The sequence below is a fragment of the Lissotriton vulgaris genome, chromosome 5 (assembly GCF_964263255.1).
Source record: "Lissotriton vulgaris chromosome 5, aLisVul1.2, whole genome shotgun sequence".
Taxonomy (NCBI): Eukaryota; Metazoa; Chordata; class Amphibia; order Caudata; family Salamandridae; genus Lissotriton; species Lissotriton vulgaris.
Window position 1 is genome coordinate 1,838,890,781 of NC_141693.1, and position 20,879 is coordinate 1,838,911,659.

General features: G+C 46.3%; 1 protein-coding gene across 2 annotated transcripts in view; it reads right to left on the bottom strand.

The window, feature by feature from the left end:
- The window catches only part of NPEPPS (aminopeptidase puromycin sensitive), a 1,004,488-nt gene that overhangs the window by 325,231 nt on the left and 658,378 nt on the right, over positions 1–20,879 (bottom strand). For both annotated transcript variants that reach the window (XM_086924308.1, XM_086924309.1), the window contains exons 13-15: positions 20,020–20,129; positions 9,431–9,494; positions 8,657–8,796 (exon numbers count right to left, since the gene is read on the bottom strand). In XM_086924308.1, coding sequence (XP_086780434.1) covers positions 8,657–8,796; positions 9,431–9,494; positions 20,020–20,129 — 314 coding nt within the window. The remainder of the gene's footprint in view (positions 1–8,656; positions 8,797–9,430; positions 9,495–20,019; positions 20,130–20,879) is intronic.

The following is a 20,879-nucleotide window of genomic DNA, read 5'->3' on the forward strand; positions in this document are numbered from 1 at the left end:
GCTCTCGGAGGACACCAAGTGGTAAACCAACAACGAATATGTAAAATACCCTAACAAAGCTTACTCGCTTATAAAAATATAGTCTGCATCTCAAGCACAAAGGCAAGTTACCCAGTAACAAACAAAAAAAGGAAAATGCTACTTACCAGTATGCATCTGTTCTTGGCATGTAGAGCTGCAGATTAGTACACTGTGCATTAGATCGCCACCTGGTGTTGGGCTCGGATGATTGCAGGTTGTCTTCTTGGAAGAAGTCTTTGTTAGTCCCAATAGGTGACTCCGCCCTTGGACAATACTGCGCATGGGCATCGGCTCCATCCTCAGATTGTTTATCGCCATTATGGGAAATGATGGAGTCAGTAAAAGTAAAGAAAGAAGGATGTCCATGCGTGTGCATCTAAGTAAGAACTGGAACGGATACAAGTCCCGGGGAGGCGGGAGGGCGTGTACTAATCTGCAGCTCTACATGCCAACCACAGATGCATACTGGTAAGTAGCATTTTCCGTTCGAGGCATATGAGCTGCAGATAGTACACTGTGCATCGATTGTGCAGCAGTATCCCCCCTCTTGCGGTGGTCACCTATATCCGTTGCAGTAGTTTGAAAGAGTTCTAAGGCCAGCTTGGCCTACTGCAGCTTGCTGCTTGGCATGCACATCAACACAATAGTGTTTAGTGAAGGTGTGTGGTGTAGACCATGTTGCTGCCTTGCATATGTCCTCTAGTGGTATATTTCCTAAGAAAGCCATAGAGGCTCCTATTTTTTGAGTGGAGTGCGCTTAAGGAGGAACGGTTAGTGTACGTTTAGCTTTCACATACACTTTACAATCCACCGTGCAATCCCGCCTTTGGAGATGGGGTTGCCTTTGTGCGGTGGAGAGAAAGCGACAAACAGTTGTTTAGTTTTTCTAAATGATTTAGTTCTGTCGGTATAGTAGAGTAGAGCTCTTTTGACATCTAGGGTGTGTAAAGCCCTTTCTGCTACTGAGTCTGGGTTTTGGAAAAATACAGGTAGCTCAACAGACTGATTAAGGTGAAAAGGAGTGACAACTTTTGGGAGAAAAGTTGGGTTAGGTCAAAAAACCACTTGTTAGGATGTATTTGGAAAAATGGTTCTTGTATAGTGAAAGCTTGTATTTCACACTTACTCTTCTGAGAGAGGTAATAGCAACAAGGAAAGCAGTTTTCCATGTTAGGATTTGCAGCTCGCACCTATGTAGGGGCTTGAAAGGGGGTCCCATGAGTCTGGTAAGGACAAGATTTAGGTTCCACACAGGAGAAGGAGGCATCCTGGGTGGGATTATCCTTTTTAAGCCTTCCTTGAATGCTTTAATCGCGGGAACTCTGAAGAGAGACAGATGTCTGTTCTGTAAATAAGCTGCAATTGCTGCAAGGTGCAGGCATATGGAAGAATATGCCAAATTAGACCTTTGTAGATGTAGAAGGTAACAAATGATATTCTGGATGGAAGGATCCAGGTGGTCAATTTGATTATTTGTGCAATAAATTGCGAATCTTTTCCATTTAGCAGCGCAACACGCTCTGGTAGTGGGTTTCCTGGCTTCTTTAATAATGGCCATACAGTCCGGTGGTAGGTTTAAGTAACCAAACTCTAGGACTTGGAGCCAGATCGCTATATTCAGTTGGTGCGGGTCTGGGTGCCTGATTTTGCCATGGTTCTGTGTTAACAGGGATGGAGTGAGCCGCAGCTTTTGGTGTGGAACTAGAGAGAGTTCCAACAGCGTGGTGAACCACGGTTGGCATGCCCACGTGGGAGCTACAAGGATTAGTTTAAGAGACTGTTGTCTGAGCTTGCGCACCACTAATGGAATTAGTGGGAGAGGCGGAAAAGCGTACGCAAATCTGCCTGACCAGTTCATCCATATTGCATTGCTTTCGGACCGTGGTGTGGAAACCTGGGGGCGAAGGCTGGGCATTTTGTATTTTCGTGGGTGTCAAACAGGTCTATGTGTGGATGACCCCACTGTTGGAAGAATGGCTGAAGAACTTGTGTATGCAATTCCCATTTGTGAATCTGTTGTGACTGCCGACTCAACAGATCTGCTATCTGATTGTGAACTCCTGGAAGGTGTTCCACTAACAAGATGTATGTTTTGAGGAATGGCCCATCTCCAAATGTCTTGTGCGAGCTGGGACAGTTGCAGAGAGTGTGTTCCCCCTTGTTTTTGAATATAGTACATGGCTGTCATATTGTCCGTCCGGATGAGGACAGCCTTGCCTTGCACGTGAAGTTGGAAGGACTTGAGTGCTAGAAATATTGCCAGCAGCTTGAGATGGTTGATATGGAGTAGCCGCTGTTGAGCGGTCTATTGACCCTGAGTGGTATGTTGTAGGAGATGGGCTCCCCATCCTGTGAGGGATGCGTCTGTTGTGAGCACTACTTGTGGAACTGGATCTAGGAACGGCCGCCACGTTGTCAGGTTTTTGGTGTTCCACTACTGCAGAGAGCGATGTGTGCGGCTGTCCACCAACACCAGGTCTGTTAATTGACCGTGAGCTTGGTTCCACTGTCGTGCTAGACACTCTTGTAATGGACGCATTTGCAATCTTGCTTGTGGAAATTTGAAGATGCAAGATGCGATCATGCCTATGAGTTTCATGAACATTCTGTCTGGGAGAGATTGTTGGTGTTGAAAGACAGCAACTAGGTTTTGAATGCTCTGTATCCTGGCTGGACTGGGATAAGCTAGAGCTGTAGACGTGTCTATTGTAGCCCCTAGATACTGGTGTACGTGCGAAGGCTCTAGGTGCGACTTTGTGTAGTTTATCGTAAACCCTAAGTCGTGCAACGTGTGTGTGTGTGTGTGTGTGTGTGTGATGCACTGACTGGCTGATTTGGCTTTTATGAGCCAATCGTCTAGATAAGGGAAGACATGGATCTGTTGTCTTCGCAGATGTGCTGACACAACTGCTAGGCACTTCGTGAATACTCTTGGTGCCGTTGTCACTCCAAAGGGAAGGACTGAACGGATAGTGCTGGCCTTCCAGTACGAACCTTAGGTATTTCCTGTGAGCAGGATGTATAGGGATGTGAAAGTGGGCGTCTTTCAGATCCAGTGTAGCAAGGAAGTCTCCCTGTTGCAGCAGTGGAAGCACTTGTTGCAGAGTGATCATATGAAAATGATCTGATTGTATGTAATGGTTGAGGGGCCTGAGGTCTAGAATCGGTCTCAGGGTCCCGTCCTTTTTGGGAATTAGAAAGTACAGCGAGTAAACCCCTGTCCCTCGTTCCTGTAAAGGAATTATCTGAATCGCACCCTTCTGTAGAAGGGATAGGACCTCTTGCTGGAGCAGAGCTAGATGATTGGTAGACATTGGACGCTGTCTGGGAGGTATGTGTGGCGGGGTAGCTGTAAGTTATAGGCAGTAGCCATGTTGGATAATCTGTCTTACCCACTTGTCTGTTGTAATAGAGTTCCAGACAGGGAGGAACTGTGTTAGTCTGCCCCCTACAGGAGTGGAATGCTGCGGGGGGAGCGTAGGGAAGTCATTGCTTAGTGGCGGAAGAGGCTTGAGTGTTACTACCTCTACCTCTGCCCTTTGTATTATTGCCTCTGTTTCCTCCTCTATAGTAACTCTTGGTAGAGGTTTGTGTCTTGAAAGACGTGTTAGTGTCTGTTCCAGTTTGTTTGGAGCCGCCTCTTTAAAAGGAGCGACGAAAGGAGCCTCGAGCTGGGGTAGACTGTAAGGCCTCCATGGACTTGGCAGTGTCCGTGCCTTTTTTCATTTTTTCGAGGGTAGTGTCTACCTCCGGACCAAATAACTGGTTTTGGTTAAGGGGCTGGTTCAAAATGGTGGCGTGTACTTCCTGTTTGATCCCTGAAATACGTAGCCACGCATGTCTCCTAAGAACGTCACTGGTATTAACAGCCCTAGATGCAGTGTCTGCGGCATCAAGTGCGCATTTGATGGAAGCGTTCGATATTAACTTGCCTTCCTGTATGAGGTCAGTAGCTTGATCTTTGTACTGATCTGGGAGGTGTTCAAGCAATCTCTCCAATTGGTCATAGTGAGCCCTATCATAGCGAGAGAGGAGGGCTTGCGTATTAGCTATGCGCCATATATTGGAAGCCTGCGCAGCTATTCTCTTGCCCGACGCATCAATAATCTTGGATTCTTTGTCAGGTGGGGTGCTTCACCAGAGGTCTGAGAATTGGCCCTTTTACATGCGTTGGACACCACTAATGAGTCTAGTGGTAGGTGTCCCTTAATATAGACTGGGTCTGATGGCGCAGGTCTATATTTCTTTTCAATTCGGGGTTTAAAATTCTGGTACGCACAGGATCTTTAAAGACCTCAGTAGCATGCTTAACCACCCCTTTGATCATGGGAAGAATTTGAGCGGATCTCTGGGACTGGTCAAAAGTATCTAAGAGAAAATCTTCCTCAACGGCCTCAGAATGCATGGGGACACCATGGTATGTAGAAGCTCTGTTGATCAGCTGGCCAAACCCAATAGTATCCTCAGAAGGAGAAGGTTTAGATGGGTAGGAGGGTGCCTCAGGGACATCAGGATCAATTGCAGGGTAAGGAAGACCCCACCCAGAAGCAGGTTTTGTGTATGGGAAATTCCATGTGCCCTCATCTCCAGGGTATGCAGTGTCTCCCTCCCCATCCCCTCCACCTAAATCATATTCATAATCATTCTGTGGTGAATGTGACAATGGAGATTGAATAGGAGAGTTTGGAGGTGAAATATAGGGAGGAACGGGAGAAGGAGGAGAGACAGGAAAGGAAAAGTGGAGTGGAGAGGTTGCACAGTCCTTTTTGGCAGGAACCACAGGTGTAGGTGGTGTAGCTGCAGGTCTCTTCTTGAGTGGTGTGGCACCAACATGATCGGTTTTCAGGTCGATTAAGATCTTTTTCTGTTGAGGATCTGGTCGAAAAAGGTCCTCTTGAGGCGCAACCTTCTTCGGCGCTGATTTTTTCGGTGCCGGTGTAGGTTGTCGAGTGTCTTTAGCCTTCGGAGGTACTAGAGGGTCCTTTGGCTTAGATTTCAGCGCCGAAGCAATCGTTTTCGGCTTGTTCGTGGGCTCGGAGGAGAGTCAGGCCGTGTGGTTTTCGGCACCGTGTGCGGCTTCGGAGCCGGTGCGTCTTTTGGTTTCGGTTTTGGGACCGAAACATGTTTTGGTGTCGGCACTTCTTTCGGTGTCAGAGCCGAAGGGTGTTTTGGTGTCTACTTGGGCGGTGATGAGGCACCGGAAGGCCTACTTTGTTTCGGAGCCGAGGGAAGACTCTTGGTCGGTGTCGAGGCACCGGAAGGCTTGGAAGATTTCTTCGGAGTTGAGCCGGGACTTTCGAAGTAGATGATCGGTCTTGACTGGGCCCAGTGGGCGGAGTGCTGACCTTTGCCTTCTGCTTGGGCGTATGATGTGCAGGGGCAGTAGGACTCACGCGCTGACCCGATGGAATGGAGTCATCGGAGTCATCTGCCTCAGAGACGATCTGGAGATCCGGTGAGTCTTCTTGAACAAATGGAGCCTCGTCGTCGAAGATGTCTTCCGGTGCTGAGGCTGATCTCCTCATCTCGTGTCGACGGACCCTCCAGTCTCGGATGGTTTTCTTCGAACGGAAGGACGCACAGGCTGTGCACGTTGACTCGTTGTGGTCCGGCGACAGGCAGAGGTTACAGACCTCGTGGTGGTCGCTATGTGGAAACTTTGCTTGACATTTCGGGCATTTTCGGAACGGAGTCCTTTCCATAAGGTGTAGGCCGCACGGCGTCGATAGGCCCAAAGGCTCACTTGGATGACCAGTATAGAAACTTTTGAGTTGAAAGGTGCCGCAGTCTATGCCGAAGGCAGGTAGTAGTTGATTTATGAAGTTCTGCGCGTCGAAGTTGCAGAAAAACGGTTTCTTGCCGGAGCGGAGAAACTTTCATCCGAACCCAGTGGCGGAAAAAAACAATCTGAGGATGGAGCCGAGCCCAACACCAGGTGGCGATCTAATGCACAGTGTACTATCTGCAGCTCATATGCCTCGAACACTATGATTCTGAAGACCTCTGTCTGTCATGGAAGTGTCTGACTGCTGCATCAGCTTGACTTCCAAAAGGTGGGCACCATCAAATGGCATGCTAACCAGAGTCGACTGGACAGCCTCCGAGAAACCTGAAGTTGACAACCAATCCCAATGCCTTAATGCAACTGCAGATGCCATGGCTCAACCTACAGTCTGTTGTATCCATACCCCACTTTATGGTAAGTTTAGCCGCCTGTTAACCATCTTTAATCAAATTACTAACCTCCGAGCGGAGGTTATTCGGAAGAGATAATAACATGCTCTAGTGAATCCCATAAGGCAAGGGAATATCGCCCCAGCACACAAGACGTATTTATGGAACTCAAGGCTGAGCTTGCCAAAGCATAGATGTTTTTACCACATGTATCACGACTCCTAGACTTCTTACCCACTGGAGTTTTAGGAACAGAGTCTAGATCCCATGAAGAAGTCGCAACCTGAGTCACCAAGCTACAGGTGGAAGGGTGTCCATGAAGTCAAACTGGGTCTCCAGATGCAGGCAGGTGTCTAAATGCAATATCCCTGTCAACTGAGGTTCCCAACACAGGCCTGGCCCTCATACCAAATAAAATATCAAAAAGGACCTCCCCAAAAGGAAGAACAGGTTCAACTCCTGTCTGTCCCTGACAAAGGACCTAAATCAAAGGGACTGTTGACCATTGCACTGTAAGAAGAGACAAGTTTAAAACTGCAGCCACTTTTCTTAACATGTCTGCAAAGGAGGAGCTTGCCTCCGAAGCAAGGCCAGGGGGAGAAAGCAACCCTGAAGCTTGTATTGAATCCAGACCACTATCCTCTCCCGGAGCAGACAACCATCTCTCTTCGATTTGAGGCACATTAATGTCAGAAATGGGCTGAAATGGCCCTGCCTCAATAGACAAAGGTTGTCTTTCCACAACCCTTTCTGAGAAGGAATCAAAAACGACATATTCCTCTCAGTCTGAATAGTCGACTTCGCATCCAACGCCGTACGACACCTAAATGGAGGAGAGGCAACTTCGACCAACTACGCCGGCGTAAATGTCTGAGTCGGCTGATCGAAGACCGGCGTCCTAGGTCGAGATCCCAAAGGACTGTGGCCCTGCACCAAAGCGGAGCCGCAAGCCGGCGTCAACCAGCGCCGACCCATGGACTCCAACGGCTCAACCGTCACCAAGGGCAAACCCTTCGACAGCCCCTCACTCACCTCCTTGGGGCCTAAAGGCGCTGCAGAGGGAGATTGAGTCCCCAAGAAAAACGGGCTGCATTAAAAAAAAATACTTTATTGACAAAGCAGTCCCAGACATGGTGGTCTGCTGACCCCAGCAAGCCACCATCCCTAGGAGTGCTAGTCATTCCCAATGGGGTCGCATATTGCGACAGCCTCTTTAATATTTATTAGGCATGCAATCTGCGACCCCATTGGGAATCACAAACAGTGTCTGAGACACTGTTGTACATTGAATTTGGTGACTCGCAAATTGCGACTCGCAAAATTTAATAGTCTTACATCTCGCCCTATGATCTGGAAAAAACAGACAAAGAAATCAGGGTCATGTTCACAAGTGTAGGACACAGCACCGAAGCTCTAAATGAAGTACGAAGACTTTCTCAGGAAAAAGGCCACATAACTGAGCAAGTCTAGAGACTGGGACCCAAAGAAACACTGCCATGGGTCGTCTTTGCCCCCTCCAGAATCATAAGGTGGTCCCACAATGTCCTCTAAGAGCCTGAAACACAAGTAGCAGTAGCCAGTAAATGGCACGGCATGTGCACAGAGACCATACTCCACAGACAAGTGAACATTAAGCAGTCTCAGGAACTCCAGGAACAACACCTATGAGAACATAACCCGTTCAGTGGCATTATCCTGAAGCACTGAAAGACAGTAAAGCAACATTAGGAGAATTTTGGAACGGACAGCAATTCTGGATTCGTGAGGGGTAAAGAAAAAAAGAACTGGCATCATGGTGGCAACATTTAGGGCTCTGTGACATCACATCCAGGGAAACACAAGGGAAGAGTTCAGACCAGTGGTGCTACCTCATGGTGAAATACTACTAAGTTAAACTTGTCTCGATCCTGCACAGAGAAGATTTAAGAGATGAAGAATATGCAGCTATAAGTAACCAGCTGACAAGAGATGCACAGGACAAAATAAACCATGAATTGGATGGGACTATTGGTAAGCATGGGGAGGGAGTGAAGCTCACACACACACATGGATGTAGTCAGACATTTTAAAGTTCCATGTTCTAATTTTAGAAGCCTTTCCTGATTGGAGAGAGACCAAGACAACTAATTATTTTCAGACATCAGCACGCAGCGAAGAAGGAGAAAGAGAGAAGAGAAGGGTTGCTCGAGGAAGGGCTGTGCATACAACTAAGCTTCAAAGAATTGTGTCTCTTTTATGCACATATCGACACATACGAAAGAAGCTGATGACATGTGAAGAGGAGGGTAAAAGGAGGAATATATTATAGGTGAAAGAGCAGCAAGGAATTGTCAAGAGGTGGCAAACTAGCTGGCATACAATAGGTAGCAAGAGATCGCTAATACAGATTTTCACTAACGTTCAACACATTTTTGTACCAGACAACTTCTTGTTGTGCCCTTCCCATTATTATTTCACTTGCCTTAACCCATTGCTCTGGTTTTACATCCTTTAGCACCACAGTAAGCTGTGGCTTGTCCATCAGTACGTGCTCTTTGGCCTGGTTTGGATTTTCACTCGTACCAATACTGATAGGGACCATCCACTGTGGCTGTTCATTCCCTAAAAAGAAAACCACATGACACTGCTATTTAACTGTAGAAGTTAGAGTATATAAGGGCATCGCTAAAGCAGAAGGGAATGATAAACATCCACAAAGCTCACAATAATAGGCACAGAAAGATAAAGTGTAGGACAAAGCATGAAAAATTCCAGTTCTGCCCCCTCAAGACCATTCAAAACAATATAGTTACTAAACACTGTTCGCCTTAATCTAGAAGACATAACATAAATGTAACGCAAGTCAGACGGAGTACGCAAGATTAGGCCTACATTGGTAGCCCCCCTCTCCTCCCCTCTTCCCATCTCCTCATCCCTTTAAACAATGTTTTTGACCTGTTCTAATTAGAGCTTTACCAAACTGGCCTTTTTTTTAAGGATTCATGTTCTACATTCCTGCTTTGCATACCTCAAAAACACACAAGGACAGTTCATATGTGAGCTCTAAGATTTAAGACTGGGTATGCAAGTCCTTTCTGTTCTATTATAGTGAGACAAACCTACATTGCAAAGTGTTCAACACATTTATAGCTGCTTAATATAATTTTCATAAAATAGTAGTAATCAACAGTCCTTTGTGCTGACTTCAACACAAGCGGTATAAAAAAGAATTCATAAAAACAAGTTGTCACTTTACCAGTATGTGGTCCGCTGGCACAGAACTTCTTTTGCGTTAATGTTAACACTCGTTCATGATGGTGCTGGAAATGAATTAGGAACAATTTTGGTCTTAAAATTAGCTTACAAATATAACCTCACAAATGTTTAATATTGCTACCACTAGCTTTTCGAAACAACTCGTCTAAACATTGACAATTATCAAGTCAGTAGCATCATGTATTTTACCTTTACTGGGTACAGCAAGGATATATACTGTTGTTGCTTGTAATGTGGTCCTGCCTGCAACCCCCCTTTACACACTATCCTTAAACAATTACTGCTCAGTTACAGCGGTGTGCTCTCCATACTATATACCCAAAGTCATCCCTGCCCAATCCCTCTTGCACAGCCTCTCCTGCTGTACAACCTTGTTGGTTACAATCCCCTGTCTTTATCACAGTTTTCAAAATGTGACCTCAAATTATAAAACAATGGTGCTGTGTTTGAACAATTATAGTATTAACACGCTACAAAGACAGTTACGGGTTCTCACAAACATTGTAACTGTCATGCCTAGCCTATAATAACACCTTCACATCAGCAAGTTACAAAACACTCCATACCACTCACTCAATTGTCAGATCACAAAGTACACCCACATTGTAGCCCAACACTTCCAAAGCACAACATAACCCGCTACCCAAAACGTACTCCACCCACAGTCATGCACTCTGCACACCGCTCATCACATACAGACACCACCAAGCACAATTCATTCCACCTATCACAGGCAGATTTCATAAAATATCCAACACTCTGGCACACTCAAACTTTTTTTTTTAACTTTATTTTTATTGTAAAGTTTGTTATTCATACATCAAAAACCAAGCAATAAATGTTCAGTATCTGTAAGAAGCATACAGTTGAAACAATTAGGACAGAATCAAAATACACATCAGAATACATTATCATCTCAGAGCACTTATCAATTGAAACAGAGGGATACATTTGGCATAATCCAAGAGCGTCCATAACAAGTCACAGAAAGAGCCCACGGATGGTTTGTGGTTCACAGTTATGATAAATCCTCTCCACAACCATACTTAGGCACAGGCTTTAATAGAAAGAGGAAAGAAAAATATCTTCACTTTTGTTTGGGCATTTTACTATCTTTACCGCATCTTCCCCCATGGAAGCGACTTCCTGGTCAGTCAATATGCCGCCTATGCGAGGACACTAACGAAAGTGTATTACACCTACTATGTATATGCAGAAATCTACAGGCCGAACAGTGACAGTTATTAAAGCCGCTCTTTGTAAGTAAGCGGATAAGGCATGTTTTGGAGGTGGAGATGTACAACTAGCATGTCGCGTTGTTCTATTCTACGAAGCAGCAGGGGCAAAAGCTCTTGCGTCAAGTGACCAGACTGCTTAATCTTTGCGCCTCATGGCCCCTTAAAGCTAGCAGAAAATTCTTTCTTACTGCTGTTAACAACTAACTGATGATGGAACAGTCCCTCTCTTTCTCTTTGAGAATTGAGCTTTGCTTTTTTTAACTTACGGACTGTGTAAACATTTACTGACAACTGCCCTGTGCTTGTTAATATAATTTAAGAAAGTTTCATATGTTTTATCTAAATGGTTTTAGAATATGAATTTCTCTGCCCCTGCTCTGTGAATGCTAATATAACTCATGAAAGTTCTATATGTTCTATTTACATGGTTTTAGAAGCATGAATTTTGCTGCTATTAAGTTTTTTTACATGGAAATTGTAAAGGTTTTAATTAACCGAACAATAAAAATATTACCATACCGTACCGCCCCAAACAAGTCGTATCAATTCGGTCCCAAGGGTAGCATAGGGAATCTTTTTTAAAAAGTTATAAGAATTTAGGAAGGGTCACCATTTTTATGAGAGATATACGTCCAGCCATACTTAACGGGAGACCAATCCATCTGGTAATACAGCTAAAATTTTCCATTGCACAGCCATAGTTCATACGCATTAATTCGTCCCTATAGGACGTGATCCGGATCCCCAAATATTTAACATCATCAACACCACACAAGCGGGAAAGTCCGTGTCAAGGGGAGTAACCAAACTGGTCAGCGGAAAGATCTGTGATTTGGACCAATTTATGTGGATACCGTAGTGGCCCCCAAATTTGACAAATTCACGTAACGGCGGATTAAGATTATGTTGCGGATTTTGACATAGTGTCACGTCATCCGCATATAGCGAAAGGAGTATCGGATGTAGGAAACAGTGAAGGCCTGCGTGACTAATATTGTCGAATTTTTGCAGCCAAGGATACCATAATCAGGGCAAAAAAAAGGGGGGGAGAGAGGACACCCCTGGAGCGTACTGCGGGACAGGGGGTTGGGAGAAGAGGCATAGCCACTAATGAAGACCTTTGCAGTGGGCAAAATGTACAAAAACCTGATCCATTATATGACACTGACTGGAAGGCCCATGCACTGCAAGATCGTGAACAGGTAGTCCCATTCCACTGAATCGAAAGCTTTAGAGGCGTCGAGGAATACTGCTATCATTTGCAACCTTGGATCAACTGCTTGTAGAATAGAGTCCTGAGGTTATGGGATGTGGCTCTACCAGGAATGAACCCAGCCTGGTCTGGCAAAACCAGCTTATCCAAGAGCAAGCAGAGTCGATTCGCCACCAATTTAGCCAGGATTTTCGTATCAGTATGTATTAGAGAGAACAGCCTGTGTGATTCACAACGATCTGCAGGTTTACCAAGTTTCAATATAGATGTAATAAGAGCTTCCCTCATGGAGTCAGGTAAGATAAATGTCTTGTGGGCTTCAAGAAAACCGCTTTGAGCACAGGGAGCAGCTGGTCTATGTAAATTTTGTAAAAGTTGATGGGGAGCCCTTCGGAGCCTGGCACCTTTCCGGACGCCATTTGCATTATTGCTTCGTGCAGCTCATCATCTTCGAATGGGGCCATCGAAAATTCGCGCTGAGTACCTCCCAGCCACCCCAAAGTAATGTCCTGTAAGTAGGGAGAGAAGTCTAGAAGATCAGTACGTTGTGAACTGTAAAGTTCCGTATAATATGCCGCAAATGTCCTAAGAACATCTAGACTGTCCCTGTGTCGAACCCCATCATTGTCCACTACATCCAAACTATAGTTTGAAAATCGTGGATTCCAAATCGCACATGCTAATGCTCGGCCTCTCTCCCTCGCCATGTCAGCGGGCAGTGAAATATTTGCCTTGAAATTTCACCTCTCTGTCAGCTGTGTCCGCATAATCTGATCTCGCGGAGTGCAGCACGCTTGGCGTCAGAGGCCCACATGTCTGCTTCTAATTGTTGAATGTTGAGCTCAGGGTGCCTAAGATTCCTCCTAATGTCACGAAGTACTCAACAGCTCTTTGAAATACAAATACCCCTGACCGTAACTTTGAACGCCTCCCAAAGAGTGCCCACACTATCAATCCTTTATTTCTAGAAAAAAATTCAATTTCCTGCCCTAATTCAGCCTGGAACATTGCTTCCAAGAGCGTCTGGAACCAGTTGCCAACAGGAAGGAGGGGTGGGGGGAGGGGGTGGAATGTGGAGGGGGTGTAGCTATCAAGCAAGGGGGCATCATTTCAAGGTACACCGGTGCGTGGTCTGTAGAGGTGCGTGCCAGATGAGTAGCAGTTTTTACCCAAGGGGCCATCCCACGGGAACATATCCAGTATTCTAGCCCAGACCATGTAGCGTGCGTTGCAGTATAAAATGTGGCTTCTTTGGTCTTGGGGTGAGCCAGGTATCAAAGAGACTATGTTCAGTAAACAGTTCAGATAGTATGGCACAGGCGTTGGTATAGTGATGAGGTTGGGGGTTAGAGCGAGCCATAGCGGGACATAGAGAGACATTAAGATATTAAGATCCATGACATATGTAGAGCCTATTTTCAGTATGTGGCCCCAACAATATTGTGAAGTATCCCGGGTCGTCGGAAATAGGGTAACAGATTGTGTGGCTAGGACACCCCATACTATACAGCTGCGGCCAGAAGGATCGCTGTACGCGCCTCTTAATATGAAGGGTGTGTTTTTTTTTAACTAAGATGAGCATGCTTCGAGAGTATGTTGAATAAGACAAAAATGCCCGTACAGCAGCCCATCTAGAACCAAAGCTGGGTGGGTGCCTAGGGTCCAAGTGTCTCTCCTGGAGAATTGCCAGTTGTATCTGGTGCCTATCTGAATAGGACAATATATGCCTCCTTTCTCCGAGTATCTCGAAGGCCCCTGAAGTTCCATGTAAGCAGTTAATACAGAGTGGAGCTGTCTGTGTCAGCATCCTAGTTAAAATAAAATATATTGATTACTTTGATGACCGAAGTACAACTGTCCCATCTCAAAGTCATATATGCACTGATGTGTACCCGTCCAAACTGGAGAAAGCAAACAGAACCTTTCCCATCCCAATCCCTCCTCTCAAAACATAGGTTTGCAATGCATTGTCTGGGAGCAATAAGTAAAACAACAATAGCCAACCCAACCCCACCAGCAACGGCACCCCAATCGCGCCAGAATATTGCTTCCCACCGCACAGTCCCAAGAAAGCTCGGCCGTAGCATTCTAAAATTCGTAGGCCAGCTTGACAACAATACAAAACAAAAAACAACAACCGGATCACAGACCTTGGGTATTAACCCACATCTGGGTGAGAGTGGTCATGGGAGGGGGAGGGGGGGGGGGGGATTTTTAGAGTGCTTGGCAGGACATAACGTTTTTACCTTCATACCTTGGTAACAATAATTAATACAAATGCATAGTCCGCACAGCAGTCAATGTGTGAAATATTTGCGCAGCCACTTATCTGATCATGCTGCTGAGCCGGGGCGTCAGTTCAGTCGTGGAGTGCAAGTTGAGATGGCAGACACCCTCAGGGATCAGCACGCCATGTCAAAAACGTCGCCTTGCAGTTCAGACCTGGCTCTAGCAGGGCCATTGTGTCCCATGAAGGTTGAAGCAATTCAGATAGATAACCTGCACAATCTAATCAATGAATTGGGAAGGCGATCTGGAGTTTTGATCGGGACATGGAGTTTCTCGTGATGTTTTTTAGACAATCTTCGGCCTGCTGCGGGTTGAGACACATGATCTGCTTGCCATTGTGCGTGATACGAAGTTTCGCAGGATATAGTAAGGCATAGTCAATTTGAGCCTTTCTGAGTTTTTGCTTCACAGTAAGAAATGTTGCACCGCAAGAGTAAAATCAGGATATATAGTGAAAGCAGTCCCCTCAAACTGCATCTGCTTCAGTTCCCGGGCCCTCCGGAGTGCGACATCCCGGTCACGATAATTAAGCAGGCGTGCTATGATGGTTCTTGGGGTCTCTCCAGGGGGAGGACGCGGGCCAAGGGAGCGGTGTGCACGCTCGACCACCAAGTGCGGCGAAAAAGAGTCTGCTCCAAAAAAGCTTTTCAAGAGACGTTCAATATGGTCCTCCATACGCCCAGTATTTGTGTTCTCCGGTATATCTAAAATGCGGACGTTGTTGCAGCGGCTTCTGGCTTCAATGTCCTCATTCTTTGCTGCAATTACATTCAGCAATTTATCTATTTGAGTTACTTGCGTTTGCAGTCGTGTTGTTGTGTCCTCATTGTCGGATATCCGTCGTTCAGCCTCTTTTAACTGCCCATCGTGCTTATCTACTTTTTGCACTCAAAAATTAATCTGTTGTTCATAGTGTCCATTTTCCCCAGAGAGGTCTGAGATGCTGTGTTGCACAGCGAGGAGTATGGTTTTAGCATCATCATCAGGGATCCGTGTAAACGACTGTGCTTGTTCCATGGTGATATCTGCAGGCTAAGCAGAGATGAACCGCGTTGCAGTTTTCTTTTGTGAATCAAACATAAGCCGCGGTTGGCGACCATCTGGTTTCCCCATTGTCTCCCACCAGATGCAGCCGCTTGCCCGCAGTACAAGTCAGTAAGGTGCCTCCAGCCAAGTAAATGAAAGGTATAGTGGTAAGCAGAAGGGGAGGGCGATATTCAATGTATATTAATTACAGACAGCACGCAGTCGTGGCGTGATCTCAACAAGGCAGACCTCAAACTCAATAACATCTGGTCCAGAGCGTTAGGGTATTGTGGGCTCAGGAGGGCAGTGGGGACGCAAGTCTAGTAAAAAACGCCACTCAGATGCATCCAGCCGCAAGCGTGATTCCAAAGGCTGCTAAAGAGATCCTAGGGGCAGATAAGCAGATTAGATAGTAGATAGGGCTACTTAGCCCTCGCCTTCCCCTGAGCGCGCAGCGATCGCGCGCAGTGGAGCCGAAGCTACGCCGAAGAGTAGCCAAAGAGTAGCCCGTCTGCGCCCGTCCGCGACAGGACGGGACCAGGGGCCACCCACCCTGCTCTCATGTCCTCCCACCCCTCCCCCGTCCTGGTCTCCACTACAGACTCTCATATCAGGTACTCTTCTGATTTTCTACACTCGCTTCGCCCACATGATCTCTACCAATGTATAAATAGTGGCTGGCCCTACCCAGAAGGACCATTCTCATGTGATAAGTGTGGTTTTCACACCACTTGTAACACACTGATACCAGGGCACGCTCCTACTCCTAAAGCCACACAAAGGCTGGAAAAGTTTCTTGCTGAATGTTCGATCCCTTCCACGCCACTGCATTGAAAAATGGGATACCATTAGCTGCCACCAACCGGAAATATGTTTCCTAACAGAAACCTGGCTAAAACCCCACACTATTCCATCTGTTATGACAGGAATCCCCACAGGATATAAAATCCTGAGGCAAGACCGCCCGATAAAAACAGGTGGCGGCACTGCCATAATACATAAAGACAGTTTCCATATCTCCATATTAGAACAAGCTCTTCTTCCCTCTATGGAAATTATGATTTTTAAAATAAACACCAGTAATAAACATCACTGGAAAGGTGCTTTAGTCTACCGCCCCCCAGGAACTGACTCCAGTTTCACCCTGGCCCTCACTGAAATTCTTGCCCCTCATATGAAAGCCAAAGAGCATTTCATCCTACTTGGTGATTTTAATATCCATGTAGATATACCAGAGGACCCTGATGCCAAACTCCTACTGGAGGACCTTGCTTTACTTGGCCTACACCTACGAAATAGTGGTCCCACCCATAGAGGAGGCCACACCTTAGATCTCATTTTTACCAATGATCCCTCAATTCACTGTCATCCCCCCAAATCAGTATATTGGACTGACCATAGCATGCTGGAGTTTTCCCTCATGCAACTCACCAAACCTCCCGAACCTTCTGCCTCCAGGAGTATTAAACGTAGACATTGGCACAAGATATCCCCGGAAGCATTTGTAAAAACATGGAAAACTCCTACCTTTTCCGACTCTGATACCCCTGATCTGGCCCTGGCCAAACTTAACGATTCCCTCCTCGACACAATAAACCTCTTAGCTCCTCAAAATCTGGTCAAACTACCAACCACCAATAACAAAAAAGAAATCTGGTACACTGAAGCCCTAAAAACTGAGAAACAAAAGTGCAGAAAGCTTGAGAAACAATGGAGGAAGAACCACTCCAGCGAAAGTAAAGAGCTTTATCAGCAAGCTGCCTCCTCCTACTACAATAACATAAAAAAGGCTAGGAAAACTAGCTTACAGTCCCAAATAGACGGAGCACACAACTCTACCAGAGAACTTTATAAAATCCTAAGAAGTTTCACCAACCCCACAGCCTGCGAAAGCCCTGACACTTTTTCGCAGGATCTGTGCAACAAAATATCCCTATTTTTTGAGGAAAAAATTGATATCATCTATAAAAAAATACTGGCCAAACACCCCAACAATACAGAGACGCCTGACGCTCCCTGTCCACAAACCAATACTGAAACTTTCATTAAGATTCCGGAAATCTCTAAGGACGAGATAAAATCCTTATTAAATACCACTAAAACAGGGTCCCCTCTCGACCTTCTTCCCCCCAGAGTGATGAACATGCTCTGCACCGACCTCTGTCCCTCTATCCAGAGAGTTTTGAACCTCTCCTATACAGAAGGCAAACTCCCCCAACAATGGAAAGAGGCAGTGGTGAATCCTATTCGTAAAAATACCACATCCCCATGGACAGAACTCTCTAACCTCCGTCCCATCTCCTTGCTGCCCCTCCTGAGTAAATTGGCCGAAAAACATGTTAACATCCACTTGTCCAGGTTCATTGAGGCGACAGGGGGCCTGGACCACTCCCAATCTGGGTTCAGGCCCAACTACAGCACCGAATCTGCTCTCCTCACAGTGACCGATAACATCAAGATGTCACAGGATAGAGGAGGCTCAATGATTCTGGTGCTGTTAGACCTGTCGGCCGCATTTGATACTGTGTCCCATAAGATCCTCACGAGCCGTCTACAGGGAGTGGGCATAGGAGGTCAAGCCCTCTCTTGGCTGGAGAGTTTTCTGTCCGGGCGCTCACAATCCGTCAGCCTGGGACCATATCGCTCTGCTTCCAGGGTGCTCACGAAGGGGGTGCCACAGGGCTCATGCCTAAGCCCCACATTGTTTAATGTGTACGTGGCCCCCCTCGCTGAGATTGTGAGAAAATATGGATTCACCCCGGTGTCTTACGCTGACGACACCCAGCTCCTCTATCCTTTCCATTCCTTCAACTCCAACGTTAGGGACAACTTTGCAGAAGGAATGAGGGCCATCTCCAATTGGATGGCTGTCAACCGCCTCCAATGCAACGTTGGAAAAACGGAGCTAATGCTTTTTGGGAAAGCATCCTTACTGTGGTCCCCCGACTGGTGGCCCCTTGACTTGGGACCAGTACCCACCCCTAAACTGACAGTAAAAAATCTAGGGGTGAAGCTGGATCGGGACCTCACCATGAAGGAACACGTGAATGCAGTTGCTGGGTCATGCTTTCACACCATCGGCCTGTTAAGAAGAGTCTTCCCCTACCTTTCTGACAGCTACAGAAAGACCCTAGTGCAGACTATGGTGATCAGCAAAATTGATTACTGTAATGGACTCCTTATTCAAGCCAATGAGAGTGCTATTAATCGCCTCCAAGTAGTCCAAAACACTGCAGCAAGATTGGTTCTGAATGCCCCCCCCAGAACTCCCTCTAAACCCCTGCTGCGTGAACTGCATTGGCTGCCAATAAGACAACGCACCAAATTCAAGATCTGTTGCATTGTCCACAAGTGCTTGTTCGGGAAAGGTCCTGACTACCTGGTCCAAAAGCTACCTGTCTATAAACCTGACAGAGCCTTGCGGTCAAGCAATCAATTGCTACTCAAAACCCCTCTTGTCAAAAAAAACAGACAAGGGGGCAGAGCATTCTCTTTGGTAGGGCCCAAGCTCTGGAACAATCTTCCAACTGACCTCAGACAAACCCACAATCACTCCTCTTTCAGGAAGAAACTAAAAACTGTATTATTCCAGGAAGATTAAATATTCCCAATCATCAGTGTTCATCCACATTCTCTGTTCTATAGCAACTACTCCATCTTGCGAGCAAAGCGCGGAGATACCTCGTAAGGGGTCGATTCTTGCGCTATACAAGAACATAAATAAAATAAATAATAAATAAATAAATAAAATAAATAGGTGCAGATCAGAAGGTTAACAGTTCCATAGGCGGGTCATAAAACATGAAGCAGCTCGCAGCGGGGGAGGGTCCTGTACAGGATCACAGTAGCGTGCTAACAAGAGGGAGGCCCCGACAATGCAGGCGGCAGGTATAAGGCGGAGCACTTCTGTGGTTAAGTAATTAGCGGGCTCCCAGGCTTCACGCGCTGATGAATATGACCACAATCACATCAATAAACACCAGGAGCACAGTAGCGTAATCCGATTTGCTGTACTCACATGTCTCAGGGGGCAAAAGGATTTTGCCCGCACAGCGCAGCTCCAGTGTCAGCAGGCGGTCCGACCAGCAGCGTCCTCTACACTGCTGCAGGCCCGACACCCGACAGTGTTCACAGTGTCCGCTAAGAGGGGAGGCCGCCGGATAATAGGCACACAGGCAGTGATGGGTCAGGCCGCAGTGAGGCCTACCGCAGTGAGGCCTACAGCCAGGCAGGTCTCCAGAAGAAGCAGTAGCCGCAGCGCCCGCAGCACACACCAGACTGCAGACAGCAGCAGGAGTTGTCGTTTTTCTCCAGCTGAGATCGGAGAGGGTAGTAAACAGCTAGAGCAAAGCAATTCTTATGTAGGGTAGAAGGCAGGATAATTAACGGATTTGACCGTCAAGCTTCCATAGCCTCACGCGTGTGCGGCCAACATGGATGTGCGCCACCTAGCGCCCCCCCTCCTAACCCCCAGGCACACTCAAACTTGTCTTGACTCTCACACTAAAGACAATCCGCACGCTATCACAAGTATCCACAACTGCATGCTGATCTGAAGACATTTTAAACACCCAGTCAACAAGTAACCTTGAAACAGCATGTTTGTGTTCACAAATTTCCCCTACAGTTCAGAAAAGTGTGTCAGTGCAGTTACTATAAATATTAATTGCTGCATTATCAGAAATTTCCATGCGACACACCTCTTATGGTCCAATCTGTGAAATGGAAACAGGAGGCAGCTACGGAAGTTGCATGTTTGTCAATGCCTTAAAGTTCATATTACAATTCTCTCATAGAGGTTACCTGCACAGATTCTACGTGTATGAGAGGAAATCCCATCTGTTTGGTCCACGTGTTCATCACACTGGCAATGGGCTTCCCACTAGCTTCTTCCAGACATGTCCACAGGTCCTCTATGGCAGAAGAAAAGGCAAGATGTGTCAGGGAGGGTGTGCACACATTTAATCATAGCGGGATAAAAACCTTCAATTAAAGGTTTTGGCATTAACACACAAGGCAAACCAATTTGAATAATGCATAATTTAAAACACTAGAAATTTCCAATATGCTGATGATACACAACTCTACTTGAAATTCTATTCGGCTTCAGATATACAACACCTTAAACAATCCCAGCGCATCATTCATACCTGGATGTCCAATGCCCACTTGAAGCTCAACCCAGTCAAGATAGAATTCCTGTTTTTTCCCCAAGAACATAGATACAATACAAACCTGGCTCAATCACCAGAAACTTCAAGGCTCTGAACTCCCACTCTCACTGAATGCCAAGTCACATGCATTCATCCTGGACCTCAGACACTACATCGCAAAAAACAAATACTAAGACTGCCTGGTACAAGCTCTCTTTTAAACAAAGTCAAACCTTTATTTTCTGTTTTTAAGCTCTGGGATCTGGATGGAAGTAACACCCTACTCGATGGCCTTTCAGACTTCACACTGGCACACCTTAAGGGCACCATACATGCTACAGAATGTTCATGCAGGGACACACAATCCCCATCCTAATGGAATGCCATTGGATCCTCTTGATGGCCCGCACCATCATCTAAAACCAGCAGCATACTTTACAAACCCATCAGGACCCCTACCTATAATGCAGACATGCTCACCATCTGTGGTGTTTATCCCCACACCTGCAG